Source organism: Manis javanica, chromosome 1 (assembly GCF_040802235.1).
Source record: "Manis javanica isolate MJ-LG chromosome 1, MJ_LKY, whole genome shotgun sequence".
In the NCBI taxonomy this organism is placed as follows: domain Eukaryota; kingdom Metazoa; phylum Chordata; class Mammalia; order Pholidota; family Manidae; genus Manis; species Manis javanica.
The window spans coordinates 152,414,190-152,427,978 of record NC_133156.1 but is presented as its reverse complement, the minus strand read 5'-3'; the positions used below and the strand labels follow the sequence as shown (position 1 = coordinate 152,427,978).

At 54.7% G+C, this 13,789-nt stretch overlaps 1 protein-coding gene across 1 annotated transcript in view; it reads right to left on the bottom strand.

Moving 5' to 3' along the window:
- EDAR (ectodysplasin A receptor) overlaps positions 1-13,789 on the bottom strand; it is a 101,035-nt gene that overhangs the window by 19,645 nt on the left and 67,601 nt on the right. Inside the window, exons 2-5 of the mRNA XM_037015587.2 lie at positions 13,348-13,416; positions 12,541-12,663; positions 11,653-11,834; positions 2,888-2,973 (exon numbers count right to left, since the gene is read on the bottom strand). Coding sequence (XP_036871482.1) covers positions 2,888-2,973; positions 11,653-11,834; positions 12,541-12,663; positions 13,348-13,398 — 442 coding nt within the window. The 5' untranslated portion in view covers positions 13,399-13,416. The remainder of the gene's footprint in view (positions 1-2,887; positions 2,974-11,652; positions 11,835-12,540; positions 12,664-13,347; positions 13,417-13,789) is intronic.

Sequence of the window (13,789 nt, the reverse complement as noted above, 5' to 3'; positions counted from 1 at the left end):
TACATTCCACTGTGCCACCTCTTCGTCCCAAGAGCTCAGATTCCAACAGGCACCCAGGCATGCATTCTCAGGACGGCGAGGGGAACAAACACAACTGCGGGGCGTGGGCTGCCCCCAGCGGGTCTTGCTCCTGACTCAGCTGGAGAATGGCCGAAGGAGAGGCTGTCTGCTCACCCAGCATCCAGAAGGAAGGCGAGCCGCGGGCAGGAAAGGGGAGTACCCTGTGGCATCTCCCTGCTGAGCTCTGGGGGTTCAGGAAAGGGTCTCCGTTTACATTTGCTCTGTGCCTTCAACTTCTGAACAATTTGGGGCACAACCGTTCAGTCCCGTGGGCACAGAGAGAGGATGCTATTTTCCCAATCATTCAGGAAAGCAGCAGGGCTGAGGGGCCGGGCTTGTCGCAGCTGAGCCCCAGCCCCCACCTGCTCTGAGGGGACAGCCTCCCCATCAGAACCAATGACGGCGTGCTGCCCTTTCCCTTCGCTGCTTGGCAGGGCCCGACACTGGAAGGTTCTTCTTCTGCTATAAAATAAGGGCACAGCACTCCTCCACCTCTCAGATGGCTGCTTGCAGGGTGCATGGCATCAGCCGGCGTGTGGGCTACACTCAGGGTGCAGCTCTATCCGGCCGCACAAGCCACCCACTTTTGGCAGGCAAGGGAGCTGAGGCTCAGGGGTCAGAAAACTCATCTAAGTCAGCCAGGAATTTAAACTCCCAGGGAGGCTCCAGAGCCTCTACCCTACCAGCAGTTCTCACTGCAGAGCTGCTCACGGATGTACATCCTCAGGCCCTGGACCTACTGGGCCAGGGTCAGGCCAGTCCTGCATGATGCCATGAGCTCACAGGCACTCTAAGGGCAGTCCTACACCACAGAGAGCCCAGAAGCACCACCCACTTAAGGATGGAGGAGCAGTCGTGCTACCCGTAAAGCCCCCCGCAGGAGGACAGCTGCGGCTCCTGGACAGGCCCTCTGACATGAGCTGCCAGGCGCCTGGTCAGGCTCCTTGGCACAGCTGGCTGCCCGGGGCCAGCTATCACCCTCTGCTCCACCTCTGTATGCGGGTGGTCTGTGCCACACACTCCCAGGATCCCTTCATCTCTTTGACGGTGGGCTTGTACAGTCCCCTAAGGCATCAGCCTCTTACAGCAAGGGCCCAGGAACATCACTGTGGAAACCAAAGGGACTTCTCAGGGTGGGGCAAAGGGGCTCTCGACACTGACATGGGCTCAGGAATGGGCACAGCCTGGTGGGACCTGTGTGGCCAGCCCATGACACCGGGGGCCTGGTGAACGGAGGTTTCAGAGTTCCAGGCTTTCCAGTGTGGCGCTGTGAGACCAGCCCTGTGAGTTTGGGTCTTCATGGAGGCTGGGGTCCTAACCAGCCCTTCTCATTCTATGCTGCTCCTGAGCCAAAACGGTATCTGGTTGGAGGACTAGAGCGGACCCCGGAGGTGGGGAGGGCGACTTTCATGTCTGCATTTGAGCCCTAGGCCCAAGCAGGGCTCCATTCAGCTCGTGGCCCCACGAGGCTAGCTGCTTGGGGCTCCCCACTCCTCAGATGGGCACTCAGGGCTGCTGACGTGCCTGACTCTCAGGTTCCTCACTGGCCTCCCTCATGGCTGGATTCTATCGCTCTGCTCTGAGGCCTTCCTGGCTTTCAGTTAAGCGATTAAGAGCTGGGGGCTGGGGGATTGCACTCGTTTTCAAAGCCTCTAGGACTTAGGGCTTTGCTGGCTTTCCCTGTGGGGGCCCCTCGCTGTTGGACAGATGACAGGGGCTTCTCCCTGGCTGGCACTCCTCTGGGCAGCTTGCGGTCGGTGGAGGCCGTGCGCTGACAAGCACGTTCGCTGTGTGTGAGCCTTCAGTCAGGGCCTCAAGGGCAGAGAGCCTATCCTGAGCAGGTAGGGCTGTCTGCCACCCTCCTGTGAGGACTTCATCCCAGAATTCTCGGCCACCTAGCAGCGTCGGCAGGGGCAGATGATACACCTCAGGCCTGCTGGTGGCCCCCTGACCTGTGAATTACCACCAGACGGCTGGGTAGGAAAGCTCAGCTTGGAAAACTGCAAATCTATTGCCTGGCTCAGCCACTTGGGCGATTTGGAAGGAGGGAATGGCCCCCCACTGCCTATGCCCAGGACCCTTCCCCAGCTGATGGGGCCAAGCCAGTCCCCTCCCCTTGCTCTCTTTCCTGTCCTGGCGCTTTTGACAGGCAGTCCCTTATTTTATTTGATGAGAAAATGGGGCAGGCAGGGCCCTAGGGGGAGCCAGAGGGGAAACCCAGTGGGGTAGGGCTGGAGGGGGAGCAGGCAAGCAACTGCTGCCCAGCAGCCAGGCCCCCAGGGCCTCCCCAGCCACTGAGCCACCCTCCCAGGTGTCTCTCCTGATGCATTCTCTGGAGCAGAGGTTCCTGGCTGTCCTCATGAACAAATGCCATGAAAGCCAAGCCAAAATGCACACAGGAAAGAAGCAGGTGGTGCCCTAAGCTCATGAGACTCCCCGCTGCTCTGCTCTGTGAGCTCTCTCTTATTAATGGTGACACTCATATTTCCCTGGGCTCTTCTGGTTTAAACCAATTACTAAATTCCTGGTATCTGTGACTTCATTGGTTTTCCAATATTCCCGCGGGACAGTTGGGAGTTTAGTGCCCCATACTCTAGCCGAGAAGGCTGAGGCCCAGAGGTTACGGGGCTGGTTCGGGGCAGTAGTGGCAGACCCAAGCCCAACTCATGGCTCAGCTCTGCAAACCTGCCTTCCTGGGCCTGCTGCCTGGCGGCCGGGCTGTGGGGACTGTTGCTGCACTCCCTGGGTACGAGCACTGGGACTGGCTGAGCGCCGGATGTGGCTGCAGAGGCAGCAGTGATGGGGAAGGGCGGGGCGGAGCACTCACATTCCTTGGTGTCAGGGGGCGCCAGGAGGCAGGAGTAGCAGACCATACCGTAGATGTTCCTGGGTCTGTTCTCCAGCATGTAGTAGCTGCGGGGAGGGCGACACGAGGCAAGGCGGTAAGCCGGGCGCTGCCAGCAGCAGGGCTGAGCCCTGCATGCCCGCCACCCAAGTGGGAACCAGGCAGACCCCAGGGACACGGGAGCTGCGAGCTAGCAGCTACAAAACCACTGTGCTTCCTCGGGGGTCCTGAGCTGGGAGTGGGACAGTCCTTTTCCAACACTGGGCCAGACTGCTCCTTTCTTTTAGTCTTTTCCCCTGTTGGTTCCTTTCACAGATGGGCATGTTCAATGTTCATGTCCTAACCCTTCTCACCCATGTTCCCCCCCACGAGGCCATGTATACCCACCCCATGTGGATCCTGTGGACTTCTCTGGGAGTCTTGGCAGCCCCCTAGGAGGAGGAGTACCCCCTCAGCATGTACTTGCTGCAGGGCCTGTAGGCTGGGGTGACTGGCAGACATGCCGCCCCCCCTGGGACACTGGGACTGCCCCAGACCACCTGGAACGCTTACCGAGACTGAGCCAGCAATGTGGCTGCAGCAGACAAGCGGCCAACACAGAGGGCGGAGAGCTGGCCTGACACACTCGGTCCTAACTGAGGTCCCTTTACTTCCTCCTCAGGAGGCATGTGGCCAGTGACACACAAGTGAGTGCAAGTGCTCATGCGGGGGTTACACACGGTCAGAGGAAAGCACAAATCATTCATGGTGCATGTGAAGTCCTTTTTCCCAGCAACAGCCTGGTATGTTTTTGGAGCTCCCTGATGTCAATATGCCAGCCCCATGGCCATGCTAAGTTTCAGAATGCCCCTCAGAGCTTCACCATGGTAGGTCAGCATCTGCCCAGGCCCCCACCCTGCCTCCCCAGCTGCCCAGCTCCGGTTCTGGCACTGCTCCTGGCACATGCCGGTTCTCCATAAACACACATTCAGCCATGATTGTGAAGCCATGCATCTCGTGAGAAGTCAATTAAGTAGACTGGGCTGGTGCCAATGCTTTCCCTTATTACATCTGAGAGAGGAATCCCTCTCTGCTATTGGATTTTTCCATGGTTGCTTTGTAATTTACTAACCATGCACCCACATCCAGGGCCCCTGGCGGCCGTGTAAGCAGCCGTGCAGTGCGGGACTGCTGGGGGAGTCATTGAACTCCAGCACCATGAGCTAGACCATTACCAGTAACATTATGAAAATTGCTTGCCCCTCCTCAGAGCCTTTTATCCTCAGATCAGTGGTAAACATTAATTAACCAATTTCAAAACACCCCTCAGAGAAGCTACAACAGCCAGTCCCACAGTTAAGCCTTCTGGAAAAAGCCTCTCTCAAATGATACTCTGCTACCGTCCAGAAGCCATTTGTGCTCTGGAAGCAGGAGATAACTCTGGGAGGGGTGGGGTCCGGTGTGTCTGCTCCCAGGAGCTACACATCTGTGCATGGCCTCCCAAGGGTGACAGGTGCCAGGCCAGCCAGGCAGCCACCCTCAGCTGTCTTCCTCCAGATCTGGTGTTACCACCCCGGGGCCGTTAGTTACCGCCTCCTTCTCCACCTTAGGCCCCTCTTCTCCACAGGCCCTGACTGTCACCTCTGGCCTGGGAGTCCCTCAGGGACAGCCTTGCCCAGATTGTACTCCTAGTACCTTGTGCTAGGTTCTGAGGACAGAAGGTTCTAGGCAAATGATGGCTGGAAACACAGGTGAATGAGACCAGATTCTTCTCCACAGAAGCTCAAAGTGCTGAAACAACAAAAGCCCCAAGGGCATGTTGTGCACCCTTTCTCCCTTTTCTAGAAGGAGAGCCAGAGCTGAGCCCGTGCTGTTTCACACGAGAGCTGAGCTCAGTCTCAGACGGAGATCCACAGCCACCTGGGGGTGTAGAACGCATGTGCTGGGGCCCAGGGGCCCAGTGTGGTCCAGGACCGCCACGCTCCGTGCACCACTGGGGCCCACCACACCCTCTTCCCGCTCCAGGCCTCTCTGGCCCCTACAGGAGCTCCGGGCAGCTGCAGTTGTGCCTGCTGCCTGGTGCTGTGTCAGGACCAAGCTGTGCAATGTATTAAAGGCTGTCCGTTACAGAAAGTCTGCCGTTCCCGGGAGGGCATCACAGAACCGCACCGCCGAACCGGCCTGTGTGCTCACCGCGCACCTCGCCCAGCATGGCCGTGGCACAGAACCGCATTAACCGTCAGTCCCTCTCCAGGACTAACTGCACCCAGGGTGTACCTCTCGTCCTGACTGACAGGAGTGGGGAACAATACTTCAGCTTTTTATCTGACAGATTTCCATCCCCTGGAAGCTGGGTGTCCATTTAGGGACCTGCTGCTCAGCCAGGGAGTACTGTGTCCTTTTATCTTGCTGTAAAGGCCAACTTCCCTACACTTTGATCTGTATTTTGACTTTTCCAGAGATTTTTTTCTCCTATTCTTCAAGGAAGGATTAATGTGAGAGACTAAGACAAGACTCAGTTTAAATGGGGCCTCTAGGACCTTCCATGTAGGAAATGACTTCTGCCAAGTCGCTCGGTGTAGAGATTTTCCCCAAAGAGCTCCTTTTCTCGGGCCTCCTAAGCCTGTAATGGATGCCATTGTGCCCTGGAGGCTCCCCTTCCGTCTGCAATGTTGGCATGCGAACCTGAGCACCAAGCCCCCCAGGAGGCCCCCTGCCGGCCCGGAACACCATTATGTGCAGGAGGGCCACGGTGTGGCGTCCAGCCGGCAGGTGCTTCTCCCAGGGCAGCGCAAGGCCCAAGGGGTCATGAACCTGCCCTCTGCCCTCTCCCTCTCCCCACGTGTTGTTCCTGTCCCTCCCACACGCCTTTCTCAACAGGAAGGCCCCGCCCACGGCGCACTGTTCAGCGGGCGTCTGGGCCACATAACTGACATACGGGAGGGCACAGAATGGGGAGAGAGGCCCTGCCAAACCGCAGGAGGAGAGGCCGAGGCAACCTGCCGTCAGGAGGACAAATAGGGGGCGGGTTGCATCCGCCGCCTGGGAACCACAGGGTCTCAGGAATGAACACAGCCTTTCATTGAGCTGACAGTACCACCTGCCAAACGCCTGGAATCCTCCTCTGTACACATGAGAGCTGCAATTCGTTCTCTAAACCCGGGGCGTAAAATAGGAAGCAGAGGCCTCCGGTCCGACCCTGACAAGGCATTGGCTCATTAGAGACAGGCTCTGGGGAGGGGGCCCTTGAGATGCAGCTGGGGCCTCTGCTTTGGTGGCCTTCGGGCCGGGAGCCTCTCTGAAGTCACGGCACAGTGTAGCCACGCGTTTCCCATCGGAGGAGCAGTGTGGGGACACACCGAGGTGGCTGCTGAGCTGAGGGCGCCTCCTGCGTGGCGTCTCCCTTCACTCAGAAAGGCTCTAGGACTGCGGGTCCTGGTGCCCATGACAGCGTGTGCAGTGAGCAGGCCCCTACTCCTGGGGCGCAGGGGGGACTCCCTCGAGACTTCAGAGCTGGAAAGAGCCTTTTAAGAGTACAGACACAGGCTCCCCACCGGCTCTACGGGAGACGGTCCTTCTCTTTGCTTTGAAGCCTTCTAGAGGCAGGGAGCTCATGGCCATTTCAACCTCAAACTTCTCTGTGGTCAGTGTGCTGGTACCAAGCAAACTGTCTTTGTTCCACAGAGCAGCCTTTCTTGTGACCAAGCTGGCAGCTGCTATGGGATCATTCATTCACTGCGTTGGTCCAGGCAGTCCTTTCTAGCCAGAAAGTCTCAGTGGGTCTATGCAAGAATGCGGCAGGCTGCTCAGTGTGCACACTCCTGCCTGTGGATCATCTAGGGCATGGGCACGGCTGGGCCCTGGGGGTGCACGCACCGTGGCCGGATCAGCCGGCAATGCTGTGTGCCCCCCCCCACCCCAACGAGCTGCCTCTCTGGAACAGCCTACCCAGACTAGCGGCCCCCACACCATTAATGCAGGGATGGTTCCAGATCCGGCCTGAGCTTCATGCCTGTCTATCTCTGGGTTGGACATCTAGGTCTGGATGTGACAACCACCCCAAGTCCCACACATGCCCCCCCATCTTTCCTCCACCTCCTCACCAAAAGTCCTCTTCCTCTTGTAGTCTACGTCTTGGCAGATGACTTCAGGATCCACACTCTGGCCAAGGCCATGTCTGAGAGTCCATGTCAGTATCTGCCCCTCCGGCCCTGCTCTTGGCCTGCAAGTCCACTCACTGCTGTCTTCCAGAAAGCCTCAGATGCTTCCTCTCCCCCTGCCTCCTGTGCTCCCACGCTGTCCAGTCCTCACCACCTCCACCTCATCCCTGGTCCCCAGGCTGCCACCTTTCCCTGCCAAGCATGCTTTCCTCACAGCTGCTGAGAGGACTGTCCCGGAGGCATGGCCGATGGTGCCCCACAGAAGCCGACATGTCTGTGAATGACCTGCTTCAGCACCATGCTGAACACCTGAGCCTTCAGCACCCTCGTCCAGCGCCCTTCCCATCCAGCTTCTGCCCCTCACTAGTTAGTCCACACCCCACCTGTGCACCTTCCGCTTAGCCACCCAGCCCACAGTCCACGTCCTCTCTGGCTGCTTACGCCTTTGGTCTCTGGCTTGCACATCTCCACTTCCGTCCTACTTCTTCACCTGACTGGCCCCCACCCACCCCAATGACATACCCCCAACCACGCAGAGGGGGTCATCCTCGACCTCTGTGACACCACGTGTGCCACCACCCTCTGTTGTGAGCGCTGACTTTCTTGTCTCATTCCTTCCTGTGTCCCACTAGTATCTACCTACAGGCTCCTAATTGAGGTTTACTAAAGTAAACACAGAGTTGTTATGTAGGTTGCGAATGTCAGGCCAGATTCTCACATGGAGATGCTCTCAAAACACGCTGAGGTTTTGCAAAGAGCGCTGTTTTCTTTCCAAAGTGAGCATGGCAAGCTGTGTATGCATGTGCTTGGCATGTCTATAGTTAATGCATGAGACCGTATTTCTTTCATGGATTATGCATCTACACCAGTAAAGACCAACCAAGTTCTAGGATGTATAGTTATCAGAGATTTGTTCTAGCCGTCTAACAAAACTGCTGAATTTCTCTCATTCAAGCACCGTGTCTACACAGAGCAGTCCTTGAAGGGATGTCATACCATTGGGTGGGAATGTGTCAATCTGCTGCTTCTAACACAATAACCACAACAACTCAATATAAAACTGCCAGCTACAGAACTTTGATTTTTATCATATTTTCCAAGAGAATAGTTTAATACCTTGGGTATACCAACTTGCCTTTCGCATACTGAAAAGCAAGGTTCTATAGTAAGGTTCCCTGAGCTTTCCTCTGGGACCTTGATGTGGGATGGCAGATACTTACAGATGTAGGTCTAGTTCAGGAGACGAGTCTGAACTGAAGACAGGAAGCTGAGGAGACTGTCGTGGGGACAATCACCAGTAGAAACTGGGGTGGAAGCCAGGGAGAGGGATGCTTCTCAGTAACAAATCTGAACTAAGGTCAATTTCTGCAAGCTCAAAATACCTCCTCCTTTTTTTTTTTAAAGTTTTTGTAAACATTCAATTTTTTAAAATTTTTATTTTGGTACTATTAATCTACAATTATATGAGGAACATTATGTTTACTAGACTCCCCCCATCATCAAGTCTGCTCCTCATGCCCCATTACAGTTACTGTCCATCAGTGTAGAAAGACGCTGTAGAATCACACTACTTGTCTTTTCTGTGTTGTACAGCCCTCTCCGTGCCCCCCCCACATTATGTATGTTAATAATAATGTCCCCTTTTCTTCCCCCACTCCCCTTATCCCTCCCTTCCCACCCATCCTCCCCAGTCCCTTTCCCTTTGGTAACTGTTAGTCCATTCTTGGGTTCTGTGAGTCTTCTGCTGTTTTGTTCCTTCAGTTTTTCTTTGTTCTTGTTCTTATACTCCACATATGAGTGAAATCATTTGGTACTTGCCTTTCTCTGCCTGGCTTATTTCACTGAGCATAATACCCTCTAGCTCCATCCATGTTGTTACAAATGGTAGGATTTGTTTTCTTCTTCTGGCTGAATAATATTCCATTGTGTATATATACCACATCTTCTTTATCCACTCATCTACTGATGGACACTTAGGTTGCTTCCATTTCTTGGCTATTGTAAATAGTGCTGCGAAAAACATAGGGGTGCATCTGTCTTTTTCAAACTGGGTGCTACATTCTTAAGCTAAATTTCTAGGAGTGGAATTCCTGGATCAAATGGTATTTTTATTTCTAGTTTTTTGAGGAACCTCCATACTGCTTTCCACAATGGTTGAACTAATTCACATTCCCACCAGCAGCGTAGGAGGGTTCCCCTTTCTCCACAACCTCGCCAATATTTGTTGTTGTTTGTCTTTTGGATGGTGACGATCATTACCAATGTGAGCTGATATCTCATTGTGGTTTTAATTTGCATTTCTCTGATGATTAGCGATGTGGAGCATCTTTTCATGTGCCTGTTGGCCATCTGAATTTCTTCTTTGGAGAAGTGTCTGTTCAGATCCTGTGCCCATTTTTTAATTGGATTATTTGCTTTTTGTTTGTTGAGGTGCCTGAGCTCTTTATATATTTTGGATGTCAATCCTTTATCTGATATGTCATTTATCAATATATTCTCCCATACTGTAGGCTGCCTTTTTGTTCTACTGATGCTGTCCTTTGCTGTACAGAAGCTTTTCAACTTGATATCGTCCCACTTGTTCATTTTTTGCCTTTGTTTACCTTGCCTGGGGAGGTATGTTCATGAAAAAGTTGCTCATGTTTATGTCCAAGGGAATTCTGTCTATGGTTTTTTCTAAGAGTTTTATAGTTTCATGACTTATATTCAGGTCTTTGATCCATTTCGAATTTACTTTTGTGTGTGTGGTTAGACAATGAACCAGTTTCATTCTCTTACGTGTAACTGTCCAGTTTTGCCAACAAAATACCTCCTTCTTTTGCAGGGTTACGCACTTAAGAGTGTGCAGTTGACCCTTGAACAACATGAGTTTGAACTGTACAGGTCCACCTAAATGTGGGTTTTTTTCCCAATAAATATATTGGAAAATTTTTGGAGATTTACAACAATTTAACAAAACATTTTCTTTTCTCTAGCTTCTTTTACTGTAAGACACAGGATACAATATAACATATAAAATATGTGTTAATCAACTGTTTATGTTATCGATAAGGCTTCCAGTCAAGAGCAGGCTATTAGTAGTTAAGCTTTTGGGGAGTCAAACCTTATATATGAATTTTCCACTGTACAGGGGCTTGACACTCTAGCCCACATGTAGTTCAAAGGCCAACTGCATTCTTAAATTTACTGGTCTTTCTGTTTCCTTTCTAGAGACATCAGTTCTCACACTGGGTATATCCTTTTTACTTTCTCTCACCTTTTAATCAGATGCAGTGATCCAGGGGGATAACACGTGAGCAGAGATGGGCTGTAAATTATAATGTACTCCTTAACCTCCTGCTGTTACCATGGCCAATGCCTGTTCCACCTCCACCACCACCTCCACCATCCCCATCACTGCCCCCCTCACCACCTCCACCTCCACCCTCCCCATCACTGCCCTCCATCACCACCTCCACCATTCCCATCACTGCCCCCCATCACCACCTCCACTGTCCCCATAACTGTCCCTCTCACCACCTGCACTGTCCCCATCACTGCCCCCCTCACCACCACCACCTCCACCATCCCCATCACTGCCCCCCATCACCACCTCCACCGTCCCCATCACTGCCCCCCATCACCACCTCCACCATCCCCATCACTGCCCCCCTTACCACCTGCACTGTCCCCATCACCACCCCCCTCACCACCACCACCTCCACCATCCCCATCACTGCCCCCCCTCACCACCTCCACCGTCCCCATCACTGCCCCCCATCACCACCTGCACTGTCCCCATCACTGCCCCCCTTACCACCTGCACTGTCCCCATCACCGCCCCCCTCACCACCACCACCTCCACCGTCCCCATCACTGCCCGCCTCACCACCACCACCTCTACTGTCCCCATCACCGCCCCCCTCACCACCACCACCTCCACCATCCCCATCACTGCCCCCCTCACCACCTCCACCGTCCCCATCATGGCCCACATCACACGCTGTGGCCACTGCAGGGCCACGGAAGCAGGAGCTGTGCCTGGCCATTCCTGGGAGTCAAAGCTGTACTATCCTGCCCCAAGCAGGGCTTGCTAAAGTGTCTGCCTCTAAGAGGGAACATTTTGTCTTTCTCTTTCAGGTTAATTGCATTTTCCTTTTGCTTTTTGGGAAGACTTGATACATCACAGAACTGTGGTGGGATCACAGGTACCATATGACTCACATATTCCTATTAGTAGCTTTTACCCTGAGTTTTTTCTAGAATACTAAAAATAGTAAATATAATACATTTATATGGAATTTTAGTTTTCTTCCCTCCAAAGCATTCCATATGTGTTTTCTCATGTAAGTATTCTATGACCTGTTTAATTTGGGTGGTGAGGATATGTCATCATGGTGAGTGTCCACTAAGAGATGCAGCTGCTGAGCCACAGTGGCCTGCCTGTCCTGGGAAAGGTGGCAAGACTCGCCATCCCTGACACCATGCCTCCTGACCCCGGACGCGTGCCCTCTCCCCTGCCAGGCTGACCCTGGGAGAACAGGACAAATGGCAGGAATGGTCTACACTGCAGGCTCCCAGCATCCCCCTGGGCCACACAGGGCTGTCTGCAGAGAGTGTCCTGCTTACCCAGGGAGACAAGGCCCACACTCGGCATCATTCTCCACATCCCCCGGCATCAGCACGGTGGCCCGGAAAAAGCCTTCACAGTCTTTGTGGCGCCTGCATATCTGGTAGCCTCCTTTGGAAAACTTCTCTGCTGGGCAGGGAACACAGCCATAGTCCTCATCTTTGCTGCCATAGCCACAGGACTGGTGAGGAAGAGGACAGAGGACACAGGTGAGGGCACAGGTGAGGGCAGCAGCTACACTGCCATGACTGTGCATCGAGGGCACTGGCTGTGTCCAGAAGCTTCTCTGTCTGGGCCTTGGCTTCCTGACCTGTCCTGACTGCAAACCCCATGTCCCCACCTCTGAGCCCCTTTCCCCAGGGCTCCTGAGCTTCAGATGCAGCCCCTCTCCTGAGCGTCCTGAACAAACTCCCCAGCAGAGGTGAGGTCTTGCCATGATGTAGCCCTTGGCAGCCGACCTTCCCAGCTTTCCGCAAGAGCCCCACATACTGAAGCTGAGGACACCATCCTTAACACCTAACAGAATATACATACTCCGCTCTTCCCAAAGGAGATGGGAGACGCGGCCCTCAGGCATCAGTATGCCGCTCCTGGAGAGCAGTTCAGTCATGCTTCTGATTTAGGTGACCTGAAACCCATTTCATCAAGATGCAGCAGGAAAGTAATTGTCCTTTAAAAAAATACTAAAAAATACTCCAGAGAAACCTGTTCCAAATGCTCGGCCTTCCGCCCACTGGGTAAGCATGTGCACTCTGCAGCTCGAACCATTTCATCCCGACATCTGAAGACCACGGACCATGGGCCCCACTGAGCATGGGGGCCCCATGTAGAGCCACACAAGCTTGCCAGGCCTGGGGGCTGTGGCCTGGGAGCAGGCGGGGCCTTACCAGGTAGGGCTCCTCGCCTGGCCCACACTGCGGACACTCCTGGCACAGTCCTGTGGTCTGGTTGTAGTACTCGTTCTCACCACAGCTGGAGTATTCTGCTCTGGCCGGGCACATCAGGGACACCTGACACAAGAGAGGGGTCCCTTCGGCCTTCATGTCTCCTTGGAAATGCCCACATCAGAGGCAGCACACTGAGGAGTCTGGGAAGGAACCCCGGGGTGAGAGCCCTGCTAAGGTGCCCAGTGGTCACTCAGTGCCAAGGCCACTGTGGGTCAGCAGAGAAGCCCTGCCTCCCGCCAGCTGGCCTCCCTCCTGCCTCCCAGACTCAACCCAGTCCTCAAGGCCTGTTCCCAGCCTTCGTCCATGAGGGCCCTCTTTGAACCTCTCCATGGCCATGGATGAGGCAGTGCTCCCACGGGCGCTTCTCTGCCAGGAGCCGGGATGGACGCCTGGGTCTTTCTCAGCTGCATGGCCCCCAGGAGAGCTCGCCACGCAGGCATGGGGTTGTGCACATCCCAACACAGATGAGTACTTAAGGACGTTTCTATCCATGAAGCCCCACAGAGCAGCCACCAGCTGGAGGTCTTATCCGAACCCAGGGTGCTGCTCAGTGCCTCATAGGCATTATCTCATTGCACTCTCAGGAGGAGGGTGCTGCTACCACAGTCCCCACTGCACAGCTGTGGAGGCTGAGGCACTGTCCCCGGCAGTGTGGCCGGTGAGGGACTCAGCCTGGACAGAGCCCCACCAGAGCCGTCTCTAAGAGCCCCCGCAGCGGTTTCTGGGCAGGCACTCTGACCCACTTACCACGAGGACAGGGAGCCAGGGCATCTGTCTGTGGCCTCCCACGTGGGCCATCCTCTCCTGCAGGTCTGCCTGAAAGACACGCTTCATCAGCACCATGTGCCCGTAGGGCCCGAGGCCCTGCCAGCAATGGCCGGCCGAGGGCCCGGTCCACCAGGCTTGCTTGCTCCCCACTGGGTGTGCAGGGCCTCCTGCAGGCAGAGCAGGGGAGGAGGCAGACTTCAAGCTGAGCCCCTGGCCCCTCGGACAGGCCCCATCCATGGCTCCCAGCACCACTCCCATCCCTGGGGAAAAGCCCCAGAGCACGCTGGGGGCCGACTGCTGAGGCCAGGCATGGGTTGCTCAGAGAAAGCTATCTTCACACCCACAGTGTTGAACATGGGGCTAGGCCTGATCCTCTGGCTCCGGGGGACCCCGGGGAGAGTGGCAAGACTCAGAATCTATC